General features: G+C 35.1%; 1 protein-coding gene across 3 annotated transcripts in view; it reads right to left on the reverse strand.

The window, feature by feature from the left end:
- Window positions 1-25,713, reverse strand: part of NBEA (neurobeachin) — a 464,261-nt gene that overhangs the window by 355,806 nt on the left and 82,742 nt on the right. For all 3 annotated transcript variants that reach the window (XM_030449922.1, XM_030449935.1, XM_030449928.1), the window contains exons 3-9: window positions 24,540-24,640; window positions 24,188-24,283; window positions 20,491-20,612; window positions 14,448-14,574; window positions 7,772-7,891; window positions 4,215-4,361; window positions 377-574 (exon numbers count right to left, since the gene is read on the reverse strand). In XM_030449922.1, coding sequence (XP_030305782.1) covers window positions 377-574; window positions 4,215-4,361; window positions 7,772-7,891; window positions 14,448-14,574; window positions 20,491-20,612; window positions 24,188-24,283; window positions 24,540-24,640 — 911 coding nt within the window. The remainder of the gene's footprint in view (window positions 1-376; window positions 575-4,214; window positions 4,362-7,771; window positions 7,892-14,447; window positions 14,575-20,490; window positions 20,613-24,187; window positions 24,284-24,539; window positions 24,641-25,713) is intronic.

Raw genomic sequence — 25,713 nt, forward strand, 5'->3', positions numbered from 1 at the left:
CCAGTTAATTTTAAAGAATGGTCACAAACACAGCTTGGCAACACTTTAACACTGAACTGAGTGCAAACTAAATCAATCTCATTTTACTTAGTTTTACTTAAGTTTCAATTATAATTACTATACTTAAAAGCAAACATTAAAAACTTCAGTATTGTGACAAACTATGCCTTATGGAATTAAGTATGTCTTTCTTATAAGGAAATAAACTTTTCTGCTCTAAAAAGTGAGCAAAGAAAGAACAGTTTAAGTGATAGGTATGTTAAGAACTGAAATTACACAAAATAACAATCTGTATACACTAGCACACAAATCCTTTTCTTCTCCAAAACATGGTGAGCTATTATTAATCACAGAACATCAATTTAGTAGCACAAACCTGAAGCATAAGAGCATGGGGGGAGTGTACAAAAATTGAAGGATTTTCCTTTGGTGAGGATTCAAGGCATAGCTGAGCATCAGTAGCCTTTGCATTATAAGTAAAAGCAATGCTACTTGCAAGTTTCCCATCATATAGCACCTGTTTATGGTGCTCAGCCAGATGAATGTCACTCTCAGATTTAAACTTGAATGTGCTCTGAAAAAATAGAAAACAAGTTGTACAAAGTAACTTGTAGACAAATTCCTTGCCAAACAATGTGCATAAAATACTTTGGGCATGAGAGGGAATATAAAAGGTGCTGAAATTTCTTTAAATTTTCCAATAGTTTAATACTACTGAACAATGAGACAATTTTCTTATTTAGTTTACCCCACATCAGTATATCAATTTAATATTTGATATTTTATGTAGTATTATTTCTGTCTCAGCATTTGTTAACAAGTTTCAGAAGTATCTAGAAGAAATGTGTCACATTAAATGACTATAAATATCTTGAAATAGAAAATTGAGCATATAATTCATCACAAATAAAGAACAAATTAAATGCCTTGTATTTTATTTTGCATAAATTCACTCAAATTAGAATATCAAATCTTATGCCATTTTGATTAATGGAAGTTATCTTGAACCAGTATTAAAATCCACGCTTCATTAACAGTCAGGAATATACATAAACATGCTACTTATGTTAAAAAAAATTAAAAAAAATATTATAAATATATTATTTCAAATTAATAATTCCCTAAGTTCACAAAGACTTCTTCACAAAGAAGACTCAAAATGTCTACTACACATAAATGTTTTCTGGCAACACTGACAAATCAATCAAGTGCAAGAAGATAGATTTCTGCCTTTCTGCAAAGACATGCCAAGTCAATCTGAGAATTAACTCCTTTTGCATATAAGAGGCATTTGACAGTGGCAAAAAGTACAAGTTATAGTAAAACAATGTGTTGTACTGATACAAGTACAGACTTTTTTAGAAATTACCACAAGTTAGCTCACTCAATATATTTATTGTTGTATTCCTAAAAGCTTGACTCAATTTTGTACCAGCATGCCTTGTAAAGAGAGCACTGCTACTGTTGGAGAGACTCAAAAGCTGTCTGCATATCATCCTGGGCAACTGGCTCTAGGTGGCCCTGCTTGAGTTGGGGAATTTTGGACCAGATGACCTGATTGACCTTTCTGAACAAGCTGACCTAGTGGTTGGTGTCCCAGCCCACGGCAGGATCTATGTGATCTTTAAGATCCCTTCCAACACTCGCCATTCGATGATTCTATGAGCTCCAAAAGTCCCTTCCAGAAACCTCAACCATTCTGTGATTCCGTGATTTGCACTTGGATTAGAAGCCCATTTTGTAGGAAACCTCTCAGTGAGGTTTGTTTTCTCAAACTGCTCTGGTTCATACTACAAAGCTGTTCAGAGCCAACGAGACTTGCTTTTGGCTGAAACTGAAATGTCCTACAACTAGGGATGACCATCCAAAGGATCAGACCGACAACAAATCTTAATTAAAAGCTCCAAAGTAAACATTCAGTCCTCAGTCCTCAGATGTTTTAACCCGTTGTGCCCTACTACTTCAGAGGCAGAAAAACCTGAAGAATGAGCATTATGTTTACAGGTTGAGAATTGTCTCTCAGTTGATATAGATGGCTCTATCTTGCTTATCAGGAAATGTCTGCTACAGATTTGTCCACAGAAAATTCATGAGGTATTTCTCCCCAGAGGGCATTTTAAACTATAAAGATAAATCTCTGTGCACTTTCTGCAGAGACTAAATAATTTAACAATTTCATTGATTTCCCAAGGTATCTGCATTCTGCATGTACTATATTTTGACGTTTTACCACATGAAAAACACTTTACTCAGAAAATTTTTCATGCCTCTGAGCTTTGTCAGATCCCAAAGCTCAGAATGTTTTACTTTTATATAGCTTTTCATAACTTTGCTGTTTTATGTATGCCAATGTGTTTCCACACAAAATTTTATATCATATCAAGTATGAATAGAGTATGAATAGAGTTCACAATGCATCTAAAATAGTTGCTGTTTTTAAAAAGTTGAACAGTTGTCTAACAGTATCAACAGAGAGAATTAACAGGATATGCACTGAACTATTTAAGAAAATTTTCTGAAAGGCCAGCTTGCATCAGAAAGCCAAGTAAAAGTAAGAATGTTATTTCTAATGTCCAGCAGTGTAAGCTATGTGTCCATTAAACCTGCTTTGGACTAGGACATATCATATTGAAATGTTCTGAACTGACATATCTTTGCATCCACACAGAATCTGAAAGAATTTTCAGAAATAAACTGAGATATGAAGAGTCAAGCTTTGAATGAAAGCCACAGTCAGCGCTCTGAAGTCTGTAAATTAACAAATGTGGAATTTGGGGGGTTTTTGTTTGTTTGTTTGTTTGCTTGTTTGGTTGGTTGGTTCTGGGTAGATTTTGGGTTAGAAGACTATAAAAATGGTTCTACTTTGTCTTATTTTTTGGAAAGAACAAAGTTAAAGAAAGAAACTATGCTATTTCTAGAGTGCTGTTCAAGGAACCTACTCTGACTAACTGCCCATCCCTGAGGAGGAGGCAGGAGTGAAGTGATGCAGGCCTGGAAAGAAGGGAGGGGTAGGGGAAGGGAAGGCATTAAGATTTGGCCATGTTTTCTCTTTATCCTTGTAGATTAAATTAGGTTTTTTTCCTTTCCAAGTTAAACCTGTTTTTGCCTGCTACTGTAATTGGGGAATGAAAACCTCCCTGTCCTTGTCTCAATTAATGAGACTTTCTTTGGGGGGATTTTCTCCTTCCTCTCCCATACTGGGTGTGCAGAGGCCTGGCTGGTACCAGGTGGGCCTGAACCATGACAGTTTTTTAGCTATCAATGTATGCAACAGACTTCCTCTTCTCCAAGGAAGTCTAACATATATTTGGCTATTTATACCACATACATACATAATACAAAAGACATTTTGAATTCTCTCTGTCATTCAAGTGTTAGCTCTCATCAAATTATTTAGAGCAACCATTCTTAGCACACCAAATAATGTTATCAGAATCTAAATGCTGATTTTTAACTTGCTATTTTTTAGTTTATATTTTCAGAGTACATGTTATGTACTAAAAAAGTGTAACACTATTCCAGATAATGTAAATTTCACAAATCAGAAAAGAAAATTTGGGAATAATTGGTAGTAGAAATTCAACAGTGTTTAGCTGGGGTTAGATTAATTTTCAAACCTTCTCCATGAGAGAGTTTTTGCAGACTACTTCTAAGCACTGGTGCTTAATGACATAATACTCTTCACAGCCATAATACTCTTCATACCATTCCAAGACCCAAGTGATTTTTCATTCTAGATATCAAAGTTTATGCACAAAGCATGAATTTATACAGCTGTCATCTCAATGTCACTGAAAAGCATGAGTAAAAAGCTCAACTTTTACTTCATCAGAACTGTTTGAAACTTGTCATTTTATCAGATTTGGTTTATTGTGTCTTGTTGAATGCTGATCTACCTTAACTCATGTTTAAACACAAACAGTAGAGGAGAAATTTGTTCCCCTGGTATTCAGTACACCAAACACAGAACTGTTCCAGTCTGACTATGAAATTTCAGAATCTAACATGTTTCAGTGGTGATTTAAAGAAACAACTTTCATAATTCAAAAAGTTGATAGAAAAGCATGTTAGTTTGGAAACTTAAAGAGACATTTATGTTTTGCTGAAAACAAATCACACAACTCCTAGGAAGAATATCTATATTCACACACATTTCCAACTACATCTATAAACTATTTTCTTTTTCCAGTAGTTTTTTTAACATCCATAATTACCTTATATCCAGGTCCTAACTGATGTATCGCAAAAATCTGTGCTGGGTTGAGTGCTTCTGTGAATACATAAACTGCTCCAAGTTGGCCACAGAATACTCTGTTAGCATCAGCAGTCTCCGAAGAGCCAAGAAAACATTTATCATAGCTCTGTATCAGAAAGAGGCAATGTTAATGAACTCCAGTTATAAAAATTATACCAAGAGGTAATATTTATGTACAACTTCTGAAGACAAAAAATGAAAGGGAGACTTTAATTAAGAAAATAAATCAATCATTTGTTTTTTTTAATACCTGATTCCCTGCAGTTAACTTAATTTTGAATATTGTAGCATTAATTGTTTTATGTGTTGGTATTACAGTGCTGTTATGATGTTGGCTGCTAGGCTTTGGTTTTTATTACTTGTTTGATGTACAACAGAGAGAATTAGAACAGTACATTCAGGTATCAATAACCTGCCTTATTGCCTTCTAGGAAATATGAAAGCCTTGACTTTCCTTGTAATTATAATCAGAACTCCCACTGCTAATGCAGAAGAGCAGGCACTGAAATGCATTCTTCTTTCACTGTTGTACTAACATAGCTAAACACCCTTAGCAGAAGAAAACAAATACAATTTTTTCTAGTTTGAAGCTGGTGCACACCCTTCCTATACTGCCACAGCCTTTAATGATTTGGTTTGACATTAAAAACCTCTTCTGCCTTCTTCACAATCACAAGGGTGGCTATTTTCCATTCTTCCTTCCAAAAACTATCCACCCAAAGACCTCAATTCTCCATCTGCCCATTTCCTACTATTTTAGATTGTGGGGGTTTTTGTGGATATTTTTTTCCTTCACTCTATTAAATTTATTTTGCAAGAGTTAGGCCAAGTTCTTTTAGTGCTTCAGAAAAAATGTTTTCAGACAAAAAAAAATTTAAAAGTTCACTGTCTAGAACAAAGATCTGGGGAATAAGAAAACAAAATTCAGCACAAAACCACAACTGAAGCATAAGGATCTTTGCAAGACTATCCTCTTGGCTTCCTTGAGTCACATACACTATTTAATGGAAACAAAGATTAGACATCACTTTTTGAGCTGAATTGGCAAACCAGCAGAATCTGCATTAGGAAGCCTCATATTCTATGCCTTGAAAAGAATTTTTATGCTTTCTGTCATGTTAATTCCCTCAACTGGGGAAAATTCATAATGTAGTATATCTAATAGCCAAACTCTTCCAATTTCACTGCCATCCCTAAGTATATTTTATCTCTTTTAAACTCCATAAGGCATACAGAGCTGACCAGCTAGCAACTGTACACATTTGCTAATGTTTAACCTTGTAATGCATTTCACTTAATCTTTTTGTCATAATTTCTAGATATATTTACTTCTTGGAATGTTAACTTAGTTATTTATCACTTGCTCCTGTATTCTGTGTAGCATCCTAACACAATGAAACTCAGCATTGCTGTGGCTTTTATGTTTCATTAAATAGTAATAATGAAGTTGTAGCCAAAAATGTATCTATGGAAACACTGTTTGAACAGCATTCACAATAGAAACAGCTATATACATGAATTTACAGTGTCTTCCTTGTTTTCACCCCTCTCTCATCTTTCCTCTAACATTCAGGCTTAATACTGTGCATGTGGGAGTCCCTTTAAATAAAAGGAAAAAATCTTGAAGAAGCTTTGAGTGATTCAGAGGTTTGTATAGATGGCACATTTTGTAAATCCTTGGATGAAAACGTGTATATTAAGACAACAAACACTTGTGAAGAATATGGATGTGAAGCCTTAGTGAATACTTCATCCTGCACCTTGCTGCCCATATTACAGAAAAGAGCTAAGAACCAAGTGACTTCATGGCTGTATGTAAATAGGAAGACAATAAAAGAAATATGAGAAAAAAAACCACTAAAATAAACTTTAAAAAGTAAAAAAGCTTCTTTTTAAGCTCTGTACCTCTGTTACATGAGAAAATAGGAGAGACTACTGAGAGAAAAATATGAATATGAGGAGCTAGATGTTTATCATTATGGATTACAAATCCTCACACCACACAGTAACAGCCCACACCCTCTTAAGACCTCAGCTGGCTTTACAATCACATTCTCACCTATCACTAAGAAGTTTCTGTTACCAAGACAGAAACACACTCTGTAAAAACTGAAAGGTTTGCCTTTCCTTGCAACTAGAAATGCTACCAGAAAAACAAAGAATGATGAGCAGAAGCTTTGGCAAGCAGAATCTTCCCACTTTAATTAACAAGTAATATTTAAACTCTCCCTTTCAAATCAAATTTGCCTCTGGAATTTAGCAAAAGACAGTTAATTTCTTTAAGTACAAAAGTACAGGCAGTCAGAAACAACTAAGCAGTCTGTTATAAATAAGAAATAACAAAAATATAGCAAGCTGATGAATGAAGTGCTTTTGAAAGTCTAGCACAGCTCTAGCTGAAGGCAAAGCACAAGAGAATCGTTCTGTCAGCCTCCTCCCTGCAAGTATCTGGGCCAGAAAGAATAACTGTTTTCTGCATCAGTAGATGTAAACTCTCAAACCTTCCAAAGCAGAAGGTACAAAAAGAGGACATAAAAAAACACCAAAAAAAAAAAAAAAAATTGAACCATGTATAGACCTCAGTAAAAGAATTGAAATACAAAAAATAAGAAAACTGGTGCATTGCCTGTAAGAATACTGTTAATTTGAACTCAGTCCAATTTACAAACAGGCATACTTACAGGTATTCATGCAATCTTACCCAGGTAAAACCAACTGGTTTTGGCCTGTGGTACAAGCAGATGCAAAATTACTGTGTCTTTGCTCTAAGCTCATTAATGGTGAGTGACTGTACATCTCTCTTTTGTGTATCTTTAATGGGCTTATATGGCCAATCAAGGAGGACATTGCTCTGTAAAAGTTTACTACCCAAGAAAATTGTACAGTATTTCAGAGATGAAGTTTTGTTGCAGGTAATTTGTACTTGCTAGCAATACTAATTAAATATTAACAACTTAATACGTAACAGAGCATTTTTACTATTGGTAAACTGCCTATTTACTAGTGTCAAGTCAAACAGTGGAAAGGGCAAAAAATGCTTGTTATGGGAGACTGGATGTAAGATTTCAGACTTTGCTTAATACTGTATGTTTATTGACATTTCTCAGTGTTTCTGAGTTCCAGTTTTTACTTTTTGTTCCTTTACTGGCCTTGCTGGTTTAAAACTGCAAAGCTCTCCATAGAAGAAATTACCACTTATTTACAGCATTTACAGTGCTTAGAACAATAGGAGTCTGATCATAGTACAGGTGTCTCAGTTCTATGGCAATAATAAAAACCCACTACTTAGCTATGCAAAATACAGCAAAATAAATCCCCAATATTCTAAAAAATAGATGTAAAATCAATAATGTGACATTTTAATACGTACATAAGTAAAGAAGATGGCTTAAAGGAGAAAGTTTATAAAAGCCAGAAGCTTTGCAAAGATTTAGAGAACGCAAATATATTTCTTTCTCTTTTTCCACTTACTTTAAAATGAAAAGCTATGAGAAAGGAAAAAAAAAAAAATCTTACATCATTTGTGTTAACATGCCAGGCCATGTCACCATAGGATACCAGCTGACCATTGACGTAACATCGTATTTCACTGTTCCTCCAGCGATTATAGATGTGTACAATGCTTATCATGTACCACTAGAAAGAAACACAAGATCAGTATATAATGACAGGTTTTGTGCTATTAATATAATATTAATAAACAGCATTAAAAATTAGTGACCAGTCTTATGAAGTTAACAGATGAATCCTTGCAAACACGTAAAACTATAAGTCATATCAGTGGACCGTCAAGACTATTTAGCAGCATTATGCCTAAATGTAATCATGTACCTACCTCTGTTCTTTCCTGGGATTAAAGCCAAAAAATGCATGCACAGATACAATTAAAAAGCTGAATACTCTTTCATTCCTTAAGTGTAATTTCCTTGAAAAACTATACACTGTAACACAAACCACAACTCAGTTCTGTGTGCACTTTCCACAACAAATTCATATCACATATCTCTGCCTTTTATCATAGATGTCTGTCAGAGATTTTTAAATAGAAGGAACAACAACCCAGTTTAGGATGTCATCCTGATTGCTTGATAATGATTTTCTTCCTCTGCTCTTTACAATTCCACCAAATTTTTGGACAACTGTCATATCATCAAAAATATATTATACAGTCAGAGAAAGCATCACAATAAATTCTGTGTTGATCTTTCAAATAACCTGTTCAACAGGAATCATTATGTCCATGATAACTAAGTTCAAGAAGAAAACCTATTTTCTTGAAAACCAAACTTTCAACTAATCAAAGACTAGGAATGGAAATTTAATCTTAAAGAACTGCAAATCAACTCATTCTCAGCCATAGAGGGTATCTATATTACCTCTAAATATACACAAACTGCAGGAAAATGAACACAGAAGAAAGTACAGAAGAGCCACAGAGATGAATAAGAGGAAATGGGATCAAATTGTACCAAAGGCATGTTTAAGCTGAACATTAGGAAAAAATTCTAAACTGAAAGGGTTAAAAAAGTTAACAGTGGGGTATAGACACTGGAACAGATTGCCCAGTGAACTGGATGAGTCACCAACCCTGGAGGTGTTTAAAGGACCTGGAGAAGTGGTTTAGTGGTGGATTTGGCAGTATGCTACATTAACGGACTTGATAAAGGGTTTTTTCCAACCAAAACAATTCTATGATTCTATGATTAAGTGACTCAAGTTTCTGCCAAGTGAGAAGCAGAGCCATTGGTTTGTTTAGCCTGGAGAAGAGAAGTCTCAGGGGATATTATCTATGTGCATAAACACCTGATGGGCAGGGGATAAGGAAGGATGGAGCCAGAAACTTCTTATTAGTATAAAGTGACAGAAAAAGAGGCAATGGGCACAAATTAAAATAGAGGAGACTCCATTTCTAATGTCTGTAAAAAGAGTGGTACAAAGTAGTAAGGATGGCCAAACACTAGGTCAGAACACTGGGAGAAGGCACGGAGTCTCCTTGATTGGAGAAACTCAAAACCTGGCTGGGAAACACCTCATCTAGAGGTTGCTGGGAAGCAACCTCATCTAGATGTCCCTTCTTTGAACAGATAGGTGAGACTACACTGTCTCAGTGTATTCCTTCCCAGTCTTACTGGTTTTGTGAGAAAGTCAACTCATCCACCTTGAAAATACTATTTCTTATCTTAATAATTGGGTATAATAGTTTACAATTTACTTGACTTCCCTTTCTTGGTATCTGTTTCAGTTATTATCTTCAACTGCTTTGTTCAGCTAAGTCACTTCTGCATCCCTCGGGGCATTATTTTAATAAGTCACTTGGTGACTCTCTCCCTGAGCTGGGGCAAATAGATACAGAGCCACTAGTAATATGAAAATCACATGTTGATTATGAGATCAGATCAAGCCCAGAATTAGCAAAAAAAAAAAAAAAAAAAAAGCATGCAGTGAAATATATTGGTATAATAATAGTTGCAGTAGTCCTTGAACTGAGCTGTATTCTGCTATTTATCTATAATATCTATATATATTAGAATACACACATATTTCCACATCTGTTTCCAGGTCTTTATAATATATTTCCAGTTAAAGAGGAGGGGAAAAGAACCCTCTTAATCACAGAGGTACGTATGTAATAGTATCTTGTATGTAGTAGTGTCTCACTTCTTAGATATCCAAGTAAACAGATTTATTGGGTAATACTAGATTAAGGACATACTGTTGCAGCTTTGGCTTATGAAGTCAGGGGCAGCTTTTGTAAGCCACTTCCCTTACCTCAAAACAAATCAAAACCCAAAGCCACAACTCAAAAAGCAAATGTAGTTTCCTATTTTATGGGCAGATTCTAATTCAGAAAGGAACACTCACCATAAGCTCAACAAAATATTAATAACTGAAAGCCTAGAATCTTAACTGATGACTAGGCTAACAGAAACTAAGTGCAAACTGTGTGAATAGAGACCTTTTTACATCAGCACTTCCTTCCCAGAGCTTCCACACCACCTAACATGAAACTTTTAGAAGAAACATGTCCTGGTCCTCTTTATTTCAAAGTTAATTTACAAATTATCTTGTCTACAGTGATGATTATTTTAAATGCTTTCATACTCACCGCAGGTGTTCTTTGCAATAGTACTATTCAAAGTTGTACCTTTTCTGACTATATAACTTTTATAACTATTTACTCACATTTCCAGTTCTGATATTTTTGTAGCAGAAATCAGCCCACAACCATAAGGCTCAAATTTTATCCATTTATCTTCTACCTGTGATTTTTCTTTTACGGTGCTCTAGAGCATTTCTGAAAACTGCAAGAAACTTCCCGTGTACAGCTTAAACTTAATAGGTGAGTCATTCTTTGGAAATAAATAGTTTATGACTTTTGTTGATATGCTGTCCACAGAGCCTATAAGAAACTATGATGAGCAATGTTATCTTGGGAGAGTTTCAGTGTCCAATATAAAATTATACAATCTACTTTTTACAATGTGTTTTTCTCCCTGTGTTAACCACCAGTCATTCACATACAGTTTCTTTTAGTCCAAGTCTCCTTTCTTCCACCTAACTTTTTCTAATCTTTAGTATTGCAGCTGTATCAGACCACTACCTATGCCTTTTACTCTTTGCCCCTCCAGTCCCTCTCCTGCAGTCCATCCATTCATGAGGTGTGAGAAAAGATGGTGCTATTGAAGACTGAGGCAAAAAGGCTGGGCACCTTAGCCTTCTCCTCATCTGTTATTTCCAGCTTGCCAGTCTTGTTTATCTTGGAGGCAGGCTTTCTTTGACTTTCCTTCTCTGGCTTACACACATGTAGAAGGCCTTATAATTCTTTACATCCCTTGCTGAGTTCAATTTCAGTTGTGCCTTGACCTTCCTGACCTCGTCCCTACACAAATGGGCACTGTTCATATACTCTTCCCAGTACACCTGTCCCTGCTTGAACTGCCTGTGCATTTCCTTCCTGCCCTTTAGTTTGACCTGCAGGTCTTAACTCAGCCACATGGGCCTCTTGCCTTCCTTGTCTGTCGTATACCTGGGTACTGAGAGCTCTTGTGGTATATAGAAAGCATCCTTAAAGATCTTCCAGCTCTTTTCTACTGCCTTGTTGCTGCAGGCAGCTTTCCAGGGTGTCCTACTGACTAACTTCTTGAATAGACCTTAATTTTGCTTTCCAAAAATTCAGGACTCTGAACTTACTCTTTGCCAGACCCATACCCCTCAGGACTGCAAACTTCAGCAGTGCACAACCATTGCAGCCCAGGCTGCCTCCAATCTTCCTGTCACTCATTAGCTCACTCATGTTGGTGACCTGCAGGTCCAGTGTGGCATCCTCTCTGCTAAATCTGTTTATTACCTGGCTTCTGGATTGCCTGCAGCTTGCCATGCTACCTTTCCAAGAGATGTCAGGGTGCTTGAAGTACCCTAGCACAATGATATTCTGCAAATTCAGTGCCTCCTGTAGTTGGAATAAGAAGGCTTCATCAGTGGGCTCTCCTTGATTGGGGAGCCTGTGGTAGACACCAACCACAGGCTTCCCTTTGTTTCCTCAGTCTCTAATTCTTACCCATAAGCTCTCAACTTGTTTGTGGCTACTATTCAGAGACAGCTCTTCACACTATCCATTTCTTGACATAGAAGGCAGCCCCTCCTCCCCTTCTTTGCCTGTCTTTTCTGAACTGCTGGTAGCTGCTGATAGCCACGCTTCAGCTAGGGGACATGAAACAACACCGAGTTTCATTATTGGTAACAAGGTCATAGTTTTGTAGCAGCAGACTGGCTTCCAAGTTCTCCTGTCTGTTGCTCATGCTGAGTGCAGTGTGGTACAGAGGCACTTCAGCTCCGCTGTCAGCTGTGTCCCCTTCTTAAGGAACAGCTCTTAGTTCCTCTGAGGTATTCCACTGGTTAAAGCTCAGTCAATGAGTCCTGCGAGCTCATAAGCAAAGACTCTCTTCCCTCTTTGAGAAAGGTGAATCCCATCTGATGCCAATTAACCTGGTGCCATGTAGGCAATCCTATTATCAAAACCCCCAAAACTATTGTGGCCATACCAGGGACTGTCTGTATGTCACATTCTGTACCCAAGGACATAGCTTTTTACTACACATTGAACCCAATTCAGTTATATAATCTGACTATAAACTATTAATTGTGTATTTGTATATGTATGTATGTATGTATATATAGTGTACACTGTTAATACACGATTAAACCTAAAGTGCCCACTTACCATGCCTCTGGGTTTTAAAAAAAGATTACATATTATACTGTCAGTGGTGTCATACGACATTGCTAACGGTGGGAAGACCCTCACACAAACACAGTATCTTCCTGATCTGCCTACAAAAAGCTTTTTAGCAGGTGGGTTGAATATATAATTTTACTGTGATCTAAATCTAAAAAAAAAAAGAAAAAACCCCAAACCAAAGCATTGCTCAGAAGTTTAATGAGGATGATGTTTCTGGCCAAAAAATATTGATGAAATGTCTATGAGTGTAAGCAAATGGCTAGAAAATACTGTATCTGATGACAAAAATCACAATTTCCAACTCAGCATCTGGACAGCAAGCAGCTTTATAAATGGGTACACAATTTTAAAATACATATCCACACATTCAATTCTTGCACAGTGTAATGCCTAAATAACAGGAAGAAAATCAGTCTATATGGTAAACAGGATATGTTTTGACTTGTTAGAGGCAGGGATTGTATTTGAAAGCTTTTCCTTTATCCTTTATGCCTTATGTACCTTCTCCCGGACATGTATACACAAGTTTGTAATGGAAATAATATACCATATGAAACCACTTGCAAATAGATTCTAAGGATTTTTTTCAAACACTTTTGAAATCTGCCATATGATCAAACATGTCAGAAGCAAAATCTTGGATATATACAGAACTGGCATGGGCATTATATGTCCAGCAGATTATGATTTGAAACTGATATTCATATAATGAGATAAACATGTGCTAGTATTTCAGAATCAACTATTTTAAGTGGAACAGCAAGAGCTAAAATTTTCCAGAGGTGACAGAGGAAACTAGTAATTCATGATAAAAATAACCAAAAGAACATCTTGCTAAAATATGAAAGACTGGTTCATCATAAACAAATAAAGAAATTATCAGCTAGGTCCCAGAAGCTAGTTAGCACTAACATAATACAAAAGTTAACAACTCCATTTGTTCCTATGTTGAGTATTTATCAGTGACATCAGATGCCCTACTTTAAAAGAAAATAACTGTCACAAAAATTCTCTTCTAGCTGTAAAATAAAATTTGCAGAACAGTATTGATTCATTTCAATGCAATCAGCAGACATTTGTATATATAAGGCTCTCTACATTGCTGAGTAACATGCTAGAAAAAGACATTATCTTTTTTAAAATATAAATTATCTCATAGCTTCATGACAGAACTGGAATTGCTTATTTTGAATCACACATACATAACAGCAAAACAAAAAAATACATAGAAAATAAAGCTGATGAGGCAACAATGGCATTCCTTCCCTAAGAGACTGTTTTCTTAAAACAAAACGAGGACTGAAATTCAGTATATAAATTCTAAGGCCATTAAAAAAAAGAGCTTTAGAGCAAAATATAGACAAGGCTGATACCAATGACAAGCTCATAATGTTTGCTGTATGGAAAAGTCTATAGTTCAGTCAACTAACTGAAATATTTGAGCCAACACAATCATTTTTCTCCTAGGACTACTAGGCATACAGTAGAAATGAACAGTAATATGATCTAGAGAATGAACCAAGATTTACTATCAAAAACGAGAAATCCCAAGCACCAGTGACAGTGATGCTGTATATTGCCCAGCAGCAGATAAGGAAACTAGCATTGTCAGTAAAATTTTTCCAGGCACTGGCACTGAAGTTTCCAAGTAAAGAATGTTCAGAAATTGAATTACAACCTTTTAAAAATAAAATAAAACCATTTCACACATGATCAAAATTCTTCTCTATGCAAAGTTAATAAAGAAACATTTTTAAAAACAGGTTGACTTTACAAAACAGTTACTTTAAAAAATCACATGAAACTGCACAACCACCAGAGAAGCTACTTGTAAATAAGAAATTATAGATTATTAGTAACACTAGGGCACTGTAGGGATTTTAGTCATTCTTCCCAGGAGCACTTTCTAACATTTTCATTGTTATTCTTTATTGTGAATACCACTTTGCCTACCTTGCGTGGCTGAAAGTCATACTTCACACAGTGCTGGAAACCTTTGCCTTTTGACTTCAATGATGTAACTATTAAGCAGTTGCCAACAAAATGAGCAGAATACCCAACACCTTTGCTAGTGCGAAAACTGAAAAGAAAGAATTATTAATGAAAGCAGAAAAAGAGGAATTATTGTATAACAGCAAGATCCAAACACTACTTTAAATTGCCACGAGGAAGAAAATAAATTAGTAGCTGGAATGGGGAATTTACCTTTTCTTTATACGCTCTCCCCACAATTTCTTTGGAGGGGTTTTGTAAACTTCATCACTAACTTGAGCCCTGGTTACATTCTAAAAAACAGCAGTGTAGGGGGTTTTGTGGGGTTTTTTTTCTTTACAGATATACAAGATGGTAAATATTTCATCTGTCAAGTTCTTCTCACATTTTCCTAATTCGTTATCATTTAAAATAACACATTTGATTTAAGTTACAAAGAAAAACCTATCACAGACAAATGTGAGATGCCTTGCAATTTTATGGGTTTGGGAGAATAACTCCATTTGCATGACAAACAAGTTTGGGTTCAAGGTACTTACTATACACAAATATTTCTTTTTCAAGACTTATGATTTAGTTAGGTTAATGAACAATGAAGCTTGTACCATCTGAATTTATAGTAAAGGATTTATTTTTCTTTGTCAAATTGATAAAAGAGTACAATTTTAACAAAGATTAGTAAGGGTTTCCAGCTTTCCTGTCCCAAAGATCATGAAAAAAAGATAATCCAGAAAGCTAACACATTTCTCTACTTATATTTGAAAACAAAAACATTATAAAGAGAGGTTCTGGACTTTTTAAAAGACATTTTGCAAAGGCAGCTGATGGAAATTCACTAATTACAATACATAGAGCATTTTAAAAAGTTAAGTCCATACCTAAAACTATGCTACTTATTCCCTTCCTGTTTTTGTTGTTTTTTTTTTTTTTTACCTTCCTACCATTTACATTCTAAAAATAACCATTGGCTGAAACACTAAGTCTAAATGGTGAACTTCAGCCATAAATTCTGAAATGAAGCTTTTCAAGTTGAAGAAAAAAAGACATAACTAATTTTGATTGTTTGTATAAACTCCTGCATATACTTCACTAATTAACACTCTTATTTCCTTAATGTAGGTGACTTATAAAATAATTTCCTATATTTGAAAGAATGATACTTTAAATGTTTTAATGTTGTAACATTTTCATCAAACACTTTTCCTAAGGTTTTCACAGGAACATTAAGAGGTAAAAGGCATATAAAAATACAAAGTTCAGATTTTATCCTAACGGCTACTGAAATTATACATCTTTTTTTTCCCTTTCAATATAAATACAAACTTGATTTTAATATGCAGAAAAATGACATTGTTGCAGATCTAATTTGATCTTCACAAACTTGCAGTTCAACCTGGACGTGTACATTAATGAAGGAGAGAATCAGATTTTCCTGTTTCCTCACTGTCAAAAATATAGCTGATAAACCACGGCCTTCTGAAAAAAAGTTACCTCACAAGATGGGTGGTGTGACTAGACTCTGTTCTTCTCCTATGAGGGATTTCTCAAAGGAGGTCAAAAAAGATACATTCCAATTCTAGAAAGCAACTTTGGTTATATTTAATTAGAATGTCTCAATCAAATATGAAAAACAGTGATCAGGATAAACAGAACAGAAGGAACAACATTTATAGATGACTCTTCTCTACCCCAATGGGTCCTTGAATAAGATGACTTGAATGAAGTTGGACTGTTTTCAATAATCTTACATTGCACCCTATTATGTCTCAAGATCTCTGAACAACAAGGTGGTTCTGCTGGCCTTGAGGTTTTCTCTTTCCCTTTACTAGCCTGTTAAGGTTCTGCAGTAACTTTATTTTCTCTAATTCAGGCTGCAGTTTTCTCATTCTTCTGTCTGTCTCTATACACCCTTGGCACTCAAGCTGCTGTGTGGGAACACTGCATTATTTCCTCATACAGCCCTTGGTACAGGCTTGTACACAATCTGCCTTGAAAAAAAAAAAAAACAAAAAACCTAGAATTCTCTTCAGTAAACCTAAAAAATCCTTTCTAAATAAGCCCAAGGTATAATCTAAGGATGAAGGGAAAAAAATATGTACAGTTCATTCACCACTGATCTCACCAGTGGAGACAATTTATAATACAGCCATTCTCCTATGTCTTTTGAAGACTATTTTTATCATGGAACATTTCAATGATTTGGCTTTCACAGTGACCCAGTAAGGCACCTAAATTCCACAACAAAAGGAACAGTGAAAAGCCTTATAGGACAACAGTACTTGTGTACATATAACACAGAATCTCTGAATCATTTTGGGATGCTTAAAATCATTAAATCCAACCATTAACCTAACACTGCCAAGTCCCACTTATTGCCTAAACTCCATATCTACACAAAATACCTCCACTTCCCTGAGAAGCTTGTTCCAATGCTTGACAACATCCTAATATCATTCTAATACAACACAGCTGAGAAACTGAGAATGTTTGTTACATCAACACTATAATATACAGATTATGTTAATCTTCACATTTTATTTCTTGCCAAAGGTAAAGCAGGCTAGGACTGGTCTCTAGAATACTGCACTGAAATTCTCTTACAAATTACCTGCACATGCAGAATTTGCAGACATCCAAGATGATGTGCACAGAGACAACAGTGAAACAGTAGGATCAACACCCACACAGTTTGATGATCTTTTAACCATCTCCCATAGCAGCTGGTATGCAATTTTACAACAGATCATTCATAAAAGCCTTATAATTATGTTTCACTTCAGCCAGTTTCCCAAAGAAGCTACTGGATGTTATCACACTTGAATAGGATGCAAACATTCTTCCATTCACTGGTAGAACTGGTGGGTGATTCTGGTCTCTTTATTTTAGGATTTTACAAGCAATTTAACAAATGATAATAGTACTGAGATTGAGAAGATATGAATTAATTCTTGCCTGAAGGATTGCTTTCCTTCTGACTTTGGAATTCTATTACGTGCTTTTGCAACTGTTTTGCATTATCTCTATTGTTAATGGTTCTAGAAGACTGAAAAGTCTAGATGGCTTGCTTTGTGGGGTTTTACTGTTTATTTGTGGAATGTTCCTTCAGAAGTTTTAGCCATTCTTCCATCATATTGTTGTGGAAACACTTGAATGTGTTAGGGACAAAAAGAAACAAAGCATCTCTTAAAAAAACAATCACAAAAAGCAATACAAAACAAACAAAAAAAAGAAAAAAAAATCCAACCAAACCCAAACAAACAAAAAAGCAAAACAAAACAAAACATAACAACTGTTTTAATATCTGGATTCATCTAATCTCAGGCTTCGCATAGAAATACTGTTATCCCACCTTCTCCTAGCTGAAAAAAAGTACAGATTTTAAGAAGATGGAGACTTTCTGGTTAAGTGTTTTTAAGATCAGTGCTAAATTCTTAAATATGCACTGTCCTTAAGACAAAGAACTTAAACATGATTTTTGAGGAGACATTCCAACAATCTATTATCCTGTAGTTATTCTTATTATACAGTGTCTTACTCTACACTGTCATCTTTAAAGCAATCATATGTATGGCTAAAAGTTTGAATTTTCCTATTTCACTGTCTACCCACTGGATCTCAGACTAAAACATCCATCAACATCAGAGTTTGCACAAATTCTGGAAGCAGAAGACAAAAGCATCCTTAGTTCATAACAGTTTAATTAGAAAATGTTTTACAGAGCACAGTTCACCCCCTGGAGCCCATGGTCTCTTAAAAGAAGTAGCAATTTTTATCTGTAATTGGTATTCCAGTAATACTTTTGCAAAGGTTTCAGGGTGTAATCACATCACCTTTACTCCCTGCTTTTTTTTTTTTTAGTTTATCCTTGAAAAAAAACATATTAGCTTTTCAGTTGCAGCAATAAAAATAGTTTATGGTCAGCTGGTTACCTACAATACCCCTTAGCATCTTTCTATAATGCTTTCTAATATATATAATACATATATATTATATTTATATTTATATAAATAATACATATATATTACTGCTTTCTAATACACAGGTACTAATTCTGAAAGCATGGCACCCATTTTTCACAGCTAGGTATATGATGGTTTACTCATACAAAAAATTGTGCTATAGAATTCTTAATCCTTCCATTTGAACCTGACTGCTCTGCAACAAAGCTTTTTCCTTGTTGTGATTTATCATCCATGCAAATATAAAAGAATTCTAATTTTCTTCCAGGACTGTCACACTAATTTTGTAATTGTAAGAAAGTTATAATACCATTCCAGTATAGAATATCACATAGCAGCTACCCAACATCATCCTCAGAGATAATTAAATTTTTCTTTTTCTTTTTTTTTTTTTTTTAAAAAAACAAATTGGCTTACAGTTCTTGAAGCAGAACTTAGAATTTAGCTACTTATAAAACAGGAGCAGTTTTCCCTCACATCTGGCAAATGTGAAAATATTTTTTTTTGCTTCCTTTCTCCATTTCTAATCATTAGTTTTCACCCATAATGAAGATGATATAGTGTCTCTTTCCCACCAGAAAGGCCTCTGGCTTCTTCTTTCTGCACTCTCTTAAAGCCTGTATCATGCCTAACAAGATGATTGGGAACAGCCAGTGTGGATTTACAAATTGGAAATCATCCTCAACCAAACTGATAGCCTTCTAGAATAAGATGATGGTTGGAAAAGCTGTGAATGTTTATCTTGTCTTAACAAGATAAAAGTTTATCTTGTCTTTTGTCTAAACAACCTCAATGGCAAACTAATGAAGAATGAGCTACTTAAATGGACGTTGGCCTAAAAATTAACTGAGCTGATGGGCTGAAAGTATTGTCATCCAGGCAGTTCAGTTGGAGTCAGGTTAATATCGGAATACTCCAGGGGTCAATACTGGGTGCAATCTTATTCAGATTTTTCATTAAAAACCTGACTAATGAGACAGAGTGCACCTTCAGTAAGAGATGATACAAAATTGGAAGGAGTGCCTGATACAACAGATAAGCATGAAGTCATTCAGAGAGACCCTTGCAGGTTGGAGAACAGGCCCAGAAGTGCCTCATGAAGACCAGCAAAGGGGAAGTATAAAATCCAGCTCCTGAGGAGGAAATGCACCATGCACCAGTGTATACGGGGTACCAACCAGACAGAAAACAGCTTTGTAGGAAGGGGCCTGGTGACAATTTACCAATTATAATTCATTTAGTTCACAGGGTACTTTCTGCCACTTAACACCTCAGAAAAATCATCTCTTCAGAAAACTCTAATTCTTCTAATACACAAAAGCATCTGACAACAATTGGCAAGTTGGGTGGACAGTAAATTGACCAGGAGGCAGTATTGTGCTCTCAGGGCAAAGAAGATTTTTTCAACTAAAGCAGTGACAAAGTAGTTTACGGTCAGCATTGCCAGCAGGCTGGGAGAGATGGTCCTTCTCTTGTCCCCAGCATTGCAGAAACCACACCTAGAGTATGATGCCCAGTTCTGGGATGCACAGGACAAGAAAAGACATGGACATACCAAAGAGTGTCGAGAAAAGGGTCATAATGATGACTGAATGATGGAAGACTCTTGACACATGAGGAAAGGCTCAGATATGGGTCTATAGAAGAAAACATGTCTAAATATATGATAGGTGTGGAGAAACAAAAAGTCTGAGCCAGACACCTCTCAGTTATATCCGGTGAAAGGACAAGGGACAATGGGCACAAATTGAAACTGAAACTGAGCACTGAGGGTGCTCAAAGACTGGTAAAGGTTTCTCAGTAAAGTTGTAATTTCTGTTTTGAAGATATTAAAAAATCCGACTGGAGAAGGCCCTGAGGAACCTGTTCTAGCTGACATGGCTTTCAGCACGTCTGCTTCAAATCAGACTCATCTTTGAAGCTGTGCATGCTACTGTAGATACTTGGGGGAAAAAGAACATGTCAGAAACTAAAAACAATGAGAAAGATTAACTGTTATTGGGAAGCCAAGACAAACCAGAACTGCAGCATTATAAATTACTTACCAATAGAGATAGGGTTTATCCTTATCTACGTTGATATTGTTTAGCGGATCCATACGAAACCAGGTGTTAAGAGTAAACCCATTTTGATAAGGCCACTTAGCAATAGGAGGCAATGCAATTGCCTAGGAGGGAAAAAAAGAGAAAAAAGAAAAAAGAAGTCAAAACAAACTTATTGAGAAGTATTGTAATGTAATATCATTCTAGATCTGCAGATCTGCTTAAACTTTTAAATATGAAAGAATATGAAAACTTCCAATCTTTAACTAGTACTCTTGAACAAATACATTATTTTAAAATACTTTAATTTCTAATTATAAACTCTTCCAGTGAATGACATGAAATTAAAGTTGTGAATGGGCAATATTAAGAGGAAAATTGGAAAATTAAAATTACTTCTGCAGAAATTAAGATATAAATTCAGCTTCTAGTAAGCATTTGTCTCATCAACAGACTTAAAGGCCAAATTCATCTCAATAGGTACTACAACAGATACTCTGTTAAAGCTACAGTATACAATAAGGTTGTTCTCTGAGATTTAAGAGCACTATCAAGTTTTTTTCCTATGAACACTTAGTAAGGTAACACACTGAAAATATTACCTTCCTTCTCAGTCAAATAAATTAATAGTAAGGCATGGCCTGGGAAGAAATTTGATTTTTTCAATATTTTATTTTTATAAATGGACCAATGAAGAGGTTTCAGAGAATCGTTTGTTCCTGGGCAAGGCTCTAAATTCCTGATCTAACTTTGAATTCAGGCACTTTTAGGGAGGAAAAGACAAGGTGAACATCAAAGGTCATTTACAAAGTAAGTTTTACCTATGATACCACTCAAAGATTAAACATTTCTTCCCTTCAGTATGATAACGATACACAAAATGAAGAAATTTTACAAATCTAAAAAATTATATGTTTGCAATAATTTAGAGATTCAGTAGTAGGTACTCATTACAATTAATTTTTCCTCCCTTAGACATATAGAATATCTAACAAAAAACTGAGGAATACTACTTCTTTATTTAAGTTGTTTATGAATGCAGGTTAGAAGAAAATAATGTTGTTAAAATAAAAGTATGTATTTGATTGCCATTTTTCAGTTGAGCAAGATAATTTAAACTCTTACTACAATTTAAAATAATAAATATTAGTTATTAGTGCTTGCAGTGATGGCAGTTCTTAGTAAAGGTATCAGTGATATGGGGGTGGGAGGTTAGCCAACATGACCTCTAAAGGTTTTGCTCAACTTCAGTCCTTCTGTGATTCTGTGTGATACTTATGAGTCACAGCTGGAAATACTTTTCAGAAGCGTGCAAACCGTGTACTGTCCTGAATTATACTGAAGATCCCAAAGAATGGTAGCAAACTCATTGTTTGCTTAAAATGAGAAAAGAAATAAGTCTTTGGGCAACAGAGTCAAATCACTACACTCAGATTCTTTGTCGACGTCACAATGTAAAAAAAAATGACACAGAGTAGGGCTGACTTATTATTTTTATATGCAAGGCAATTACTGAAACAGTTCTAAGAAGAAGATAGGTAATTTAGAATGATAGGAAACTCACAGTAAATTTTATAATTGGATAAACCAGCTCAGATTACACTAGTATTTGACTAAAAAAACCTAACATCAATTCTGCTACTAAACTCGTACTAACCGCTCAGTAAAAACACTTAAAGAACTCCTTTGGGATATCACTTCTGCCTCCCAAGAGGAACTTCCCTGGCTGAAATTGGAAAAGATCTGCTTGATGACAAACAGGAACAACATCTGGGAATACTACCAACATCACCAGGTGTCCTCCTAATGGATTGACTAATGTGCTACTTATAGAGCCTGCTACAGAGATGTAACGTGGTAGTGGGAAGAGCCCTTCAGCAGGGATAGTGAAGCAGCTCTCACCAGCAGATCAGGATTGGCTTAGCAGACTCTTGACTCCTCAATCCTATCACTGAAATCTTAGATACACAAGAAGAAGACACCCATCCTACCATCCATCCATCCATCCTACCTAGATATTTATCATGCCAGGTAAACGTGCTCTTTCTCTGCTGTTATCACCACACATAACACCTAAAAATCTGAACACAGTGTTAGTAAACTGGGTCCTATTCAGTCTCTTCCTTCTAATTAAGTGGTTCATTGTTTTGGTCATTTTCTAAGTAATCACCCTTGGTCCACTTCAGAGGATGACTTCTCCCCAGAACTTCGTTGTGTAATCCAACAAGCACTACTCAAGAAATGTAAATTTAAAACTCTTTCTTGATTTACAGTTGCATGGTCAATGACGAATGGTATGTGAAATAGGATACTAATCAAGACAAGAGAAATGCCTATTGTGCATTTAAATGAAGAAGCCTTATCCCTCTGTAAAACTGCCAGTATTGAGAACTTCAATTTAAATATGATTTCCAATAATTGATGCATCTCTTTGGACAGGGAGGAATATTTTAAATTCTTCTCCTGCAAAACTTTTTTTTAAAACTCTAATACAAAATTAAATTTAAGAGAGACATTTCATTAGGGTTTTCCTCTGAAGCCCAGAAATGTCAAAGCAGTATGTATCATTGTAGACATTTGTATCCTGCAACAGCTGTCTTCCTGATGCATGTATTTTTATATTATTATATAAATAATTAGGTTAACTAGTTTTAATCCAGTGGTAGCAAATGAAACTCTCTTTCAAAAGTCAGTAATAAATTCTTTACAGAACTACCCCCATGCATTTTGCTGACACATCTGTTTGTGCAGCTGAAGAGCAAAGAATATCGGGAAAGTGATCTAGCAAAACCAACCCAGGTGAAAAACACTGATTTTCAGACACCACACCAACAGCTGTATTCCTGAAGAAGAGGAGATGGTGGTTTTTACTTGAAGAAATCAGTGCTATTGAGGAAGAGCAAGTAGAAGAGCTCAAAAGAAGTTCCTACCACACTTCCTGGACTGGCATGAAAAGATATAAATCCCAGGATTATTTCCTCTTAAAAGATTCCAAGTTCTACCATGAGCATATAGTATTACATACCAGAATGGTATTAAGCATTAAATCTGGATCTCTCATTTTTAAGCATTTGTATTCACTGCCTTATTAATCATACTTACAAATCTGTACATAACATATGACTTTATTTGTACCTTTTTTCTGAATATACATTCAGTGAATGGAAAAGAAAATATCTATTTGAAAATGTTTAGAAAGGATAAAATTTCATCATAGTAAGTTATCTCAAACAGTAAAGATGAGAGGTCTGCATTTAAACTCCTGCCTTGAGGGAAAAGAAACAGCTGATGGAGTTCAGATAAAAATAAAAAGATATAACAAAATTTGTAAGTAAGCTGTGACTCTAAACTATGACAACACACACAAGCTTAGCCCTGTATTTTCCTCAAACCTTTGCTTTCTATAATGTGAATTACATTTTTCAAATATAATACAGTTCTTTGCAATTCTCACTTTTCACTTTTATGATCATTTCCTCAGACAAATACCTACTTTTTGATATTCTGTCCTCACAATTGTAAACTCTCAGCACTACAACGACCTTGCAAACCTATGGAAAGCAAGGTCTACGCTACTTAAGTATGTACTTCCCCTCTCATTTCCTTTACAAGAATTTCTGAAACCAAAAGGAAAGGAAAAGCAAATGAGGATTGCAATTTCTTTGTTCCTCAAGTTGGATTATTTTGGTTGAACACTTACTGCAGCACTACAGCCTGGGAAGTTGAAAAAGGTATCAGGCCCATGTCTCTGTGGCATCTGATTAAGGACTGATAATAGTTTAACCGCATGTCTTGGCTGTGAAAACAAGAAAATTACACAAAAGTCAATACAACTATTTTTGCACTGTCTAGGCTACAATGGAAACTGGACAGTTTTCAAAAAAAAACCACAGCAAATTAACTCTAAAGCAGCTAGCAAAAGTACTTCATAAGCATATGTTCAATCAACATGAAAAAAATAAAATTCAAGTTTATATGTCCCAGGAGACAATTTATGTTAACTTCAGGCTCTAATGGAATGACACTTAATGCTTTATCTGATCACAGCTTACCCAAATTCCATTTTCGCCTCGAAGCATGCTGAACAAAAGCTTCAACTCTTTGACAGTGATGCTGTAGCTGGCAAGAACCCCCAACATATCAACTAGAAGATCTTCAAAGGAAAATAAAGTTATTCTGAACTCTGAATTTAATTTTTTTGAAAAAAAAAAAAAAAAAAAGCTGAAAAACTTAACACCTTTAAAAGTAAGTGTATTCACAAATTCTAAAACCCAAAATTTACTGCCTTAAATATTTTCCAATGGATTTCATATTCTCATTGTTTTAGTTATTTTAAAAATTAAATTTACATATGCAGTATCAGATTTTGCATCACATTTTGAACAAAGTATCTGTTAAATAATTTATGAAGAATTAATTCTTCTCATTTCACAACATTTATCATACATTATGAACTTCTTGCTTGCTCCATTCTGTTACACACTTATTTCCTCTGAAGTTAACATTTTTCAGAATTTCTGACCTAAAAGACTTGACATAACTTTTTATTTTAAACACAGAACTTTATACTAAGAAACTGTATGGTTCCCACAGCTTTGCTACAGTGATAATACTTCAGATTTTCACCAGAATGAAAGGCCAGGGGGAAACATCAAAACCAACAACAAAACCTCAAAAACATCATAGTGAGAAAACAAAGAAAGATAAAATAAAAGAAGTGATCAAAATTGTGACCAAATTTATATAACACAACTTTCATTAAAACATCTCAAAATCCATAAACTTTTAGAGTAATCACATTACATAGACTGCCTTTCAGAAAATATCATATTTAGCATTGTTAGTTCTTGTGTCTTTATTTTAAAACACAGAATTTATTTTTTATTTAAAACAGAGTGAACTTCACCTTATAGACCACCCTTACTTCTGTCATAATTAAAAAATAATAATTCAAAAAATCTGTCACAATAGAATCAGCATTAACAAACTTTTTCAATCTGCTCAACAATTAGAAAACTCCCCTTATGAAGCCTGTAGAAGAGAAGAAATAAGCTCACATCTTACTAGTAGAACTACATATTCTCCTTGTCTCTCATGGTCTCTCTCCTTGACTCTCTGACAAAGAGCAGTCTTAAAAAGCATTCATCTTTTTGAAGGACATTTCACATTGGTATCATGTTTTAAAACACATTTTATCTCTGCAGATCTCTCTGTGGTTTTGAGTAA

The sequence above is a fragment of the Calypte anna genome, chromosome 1 (assembly GCF_003957555.1).
Source record: "Calypte anna isolate BGI_N300 chromosome 1, bCalAnn1_v1.p, whole genome shotgun sequence".
Lineage (NCBI taxonomy): Eukaryota > Metazoa > Chordata > Aves > Apodiformes > Trochilidae > Calypte > Calypte anna.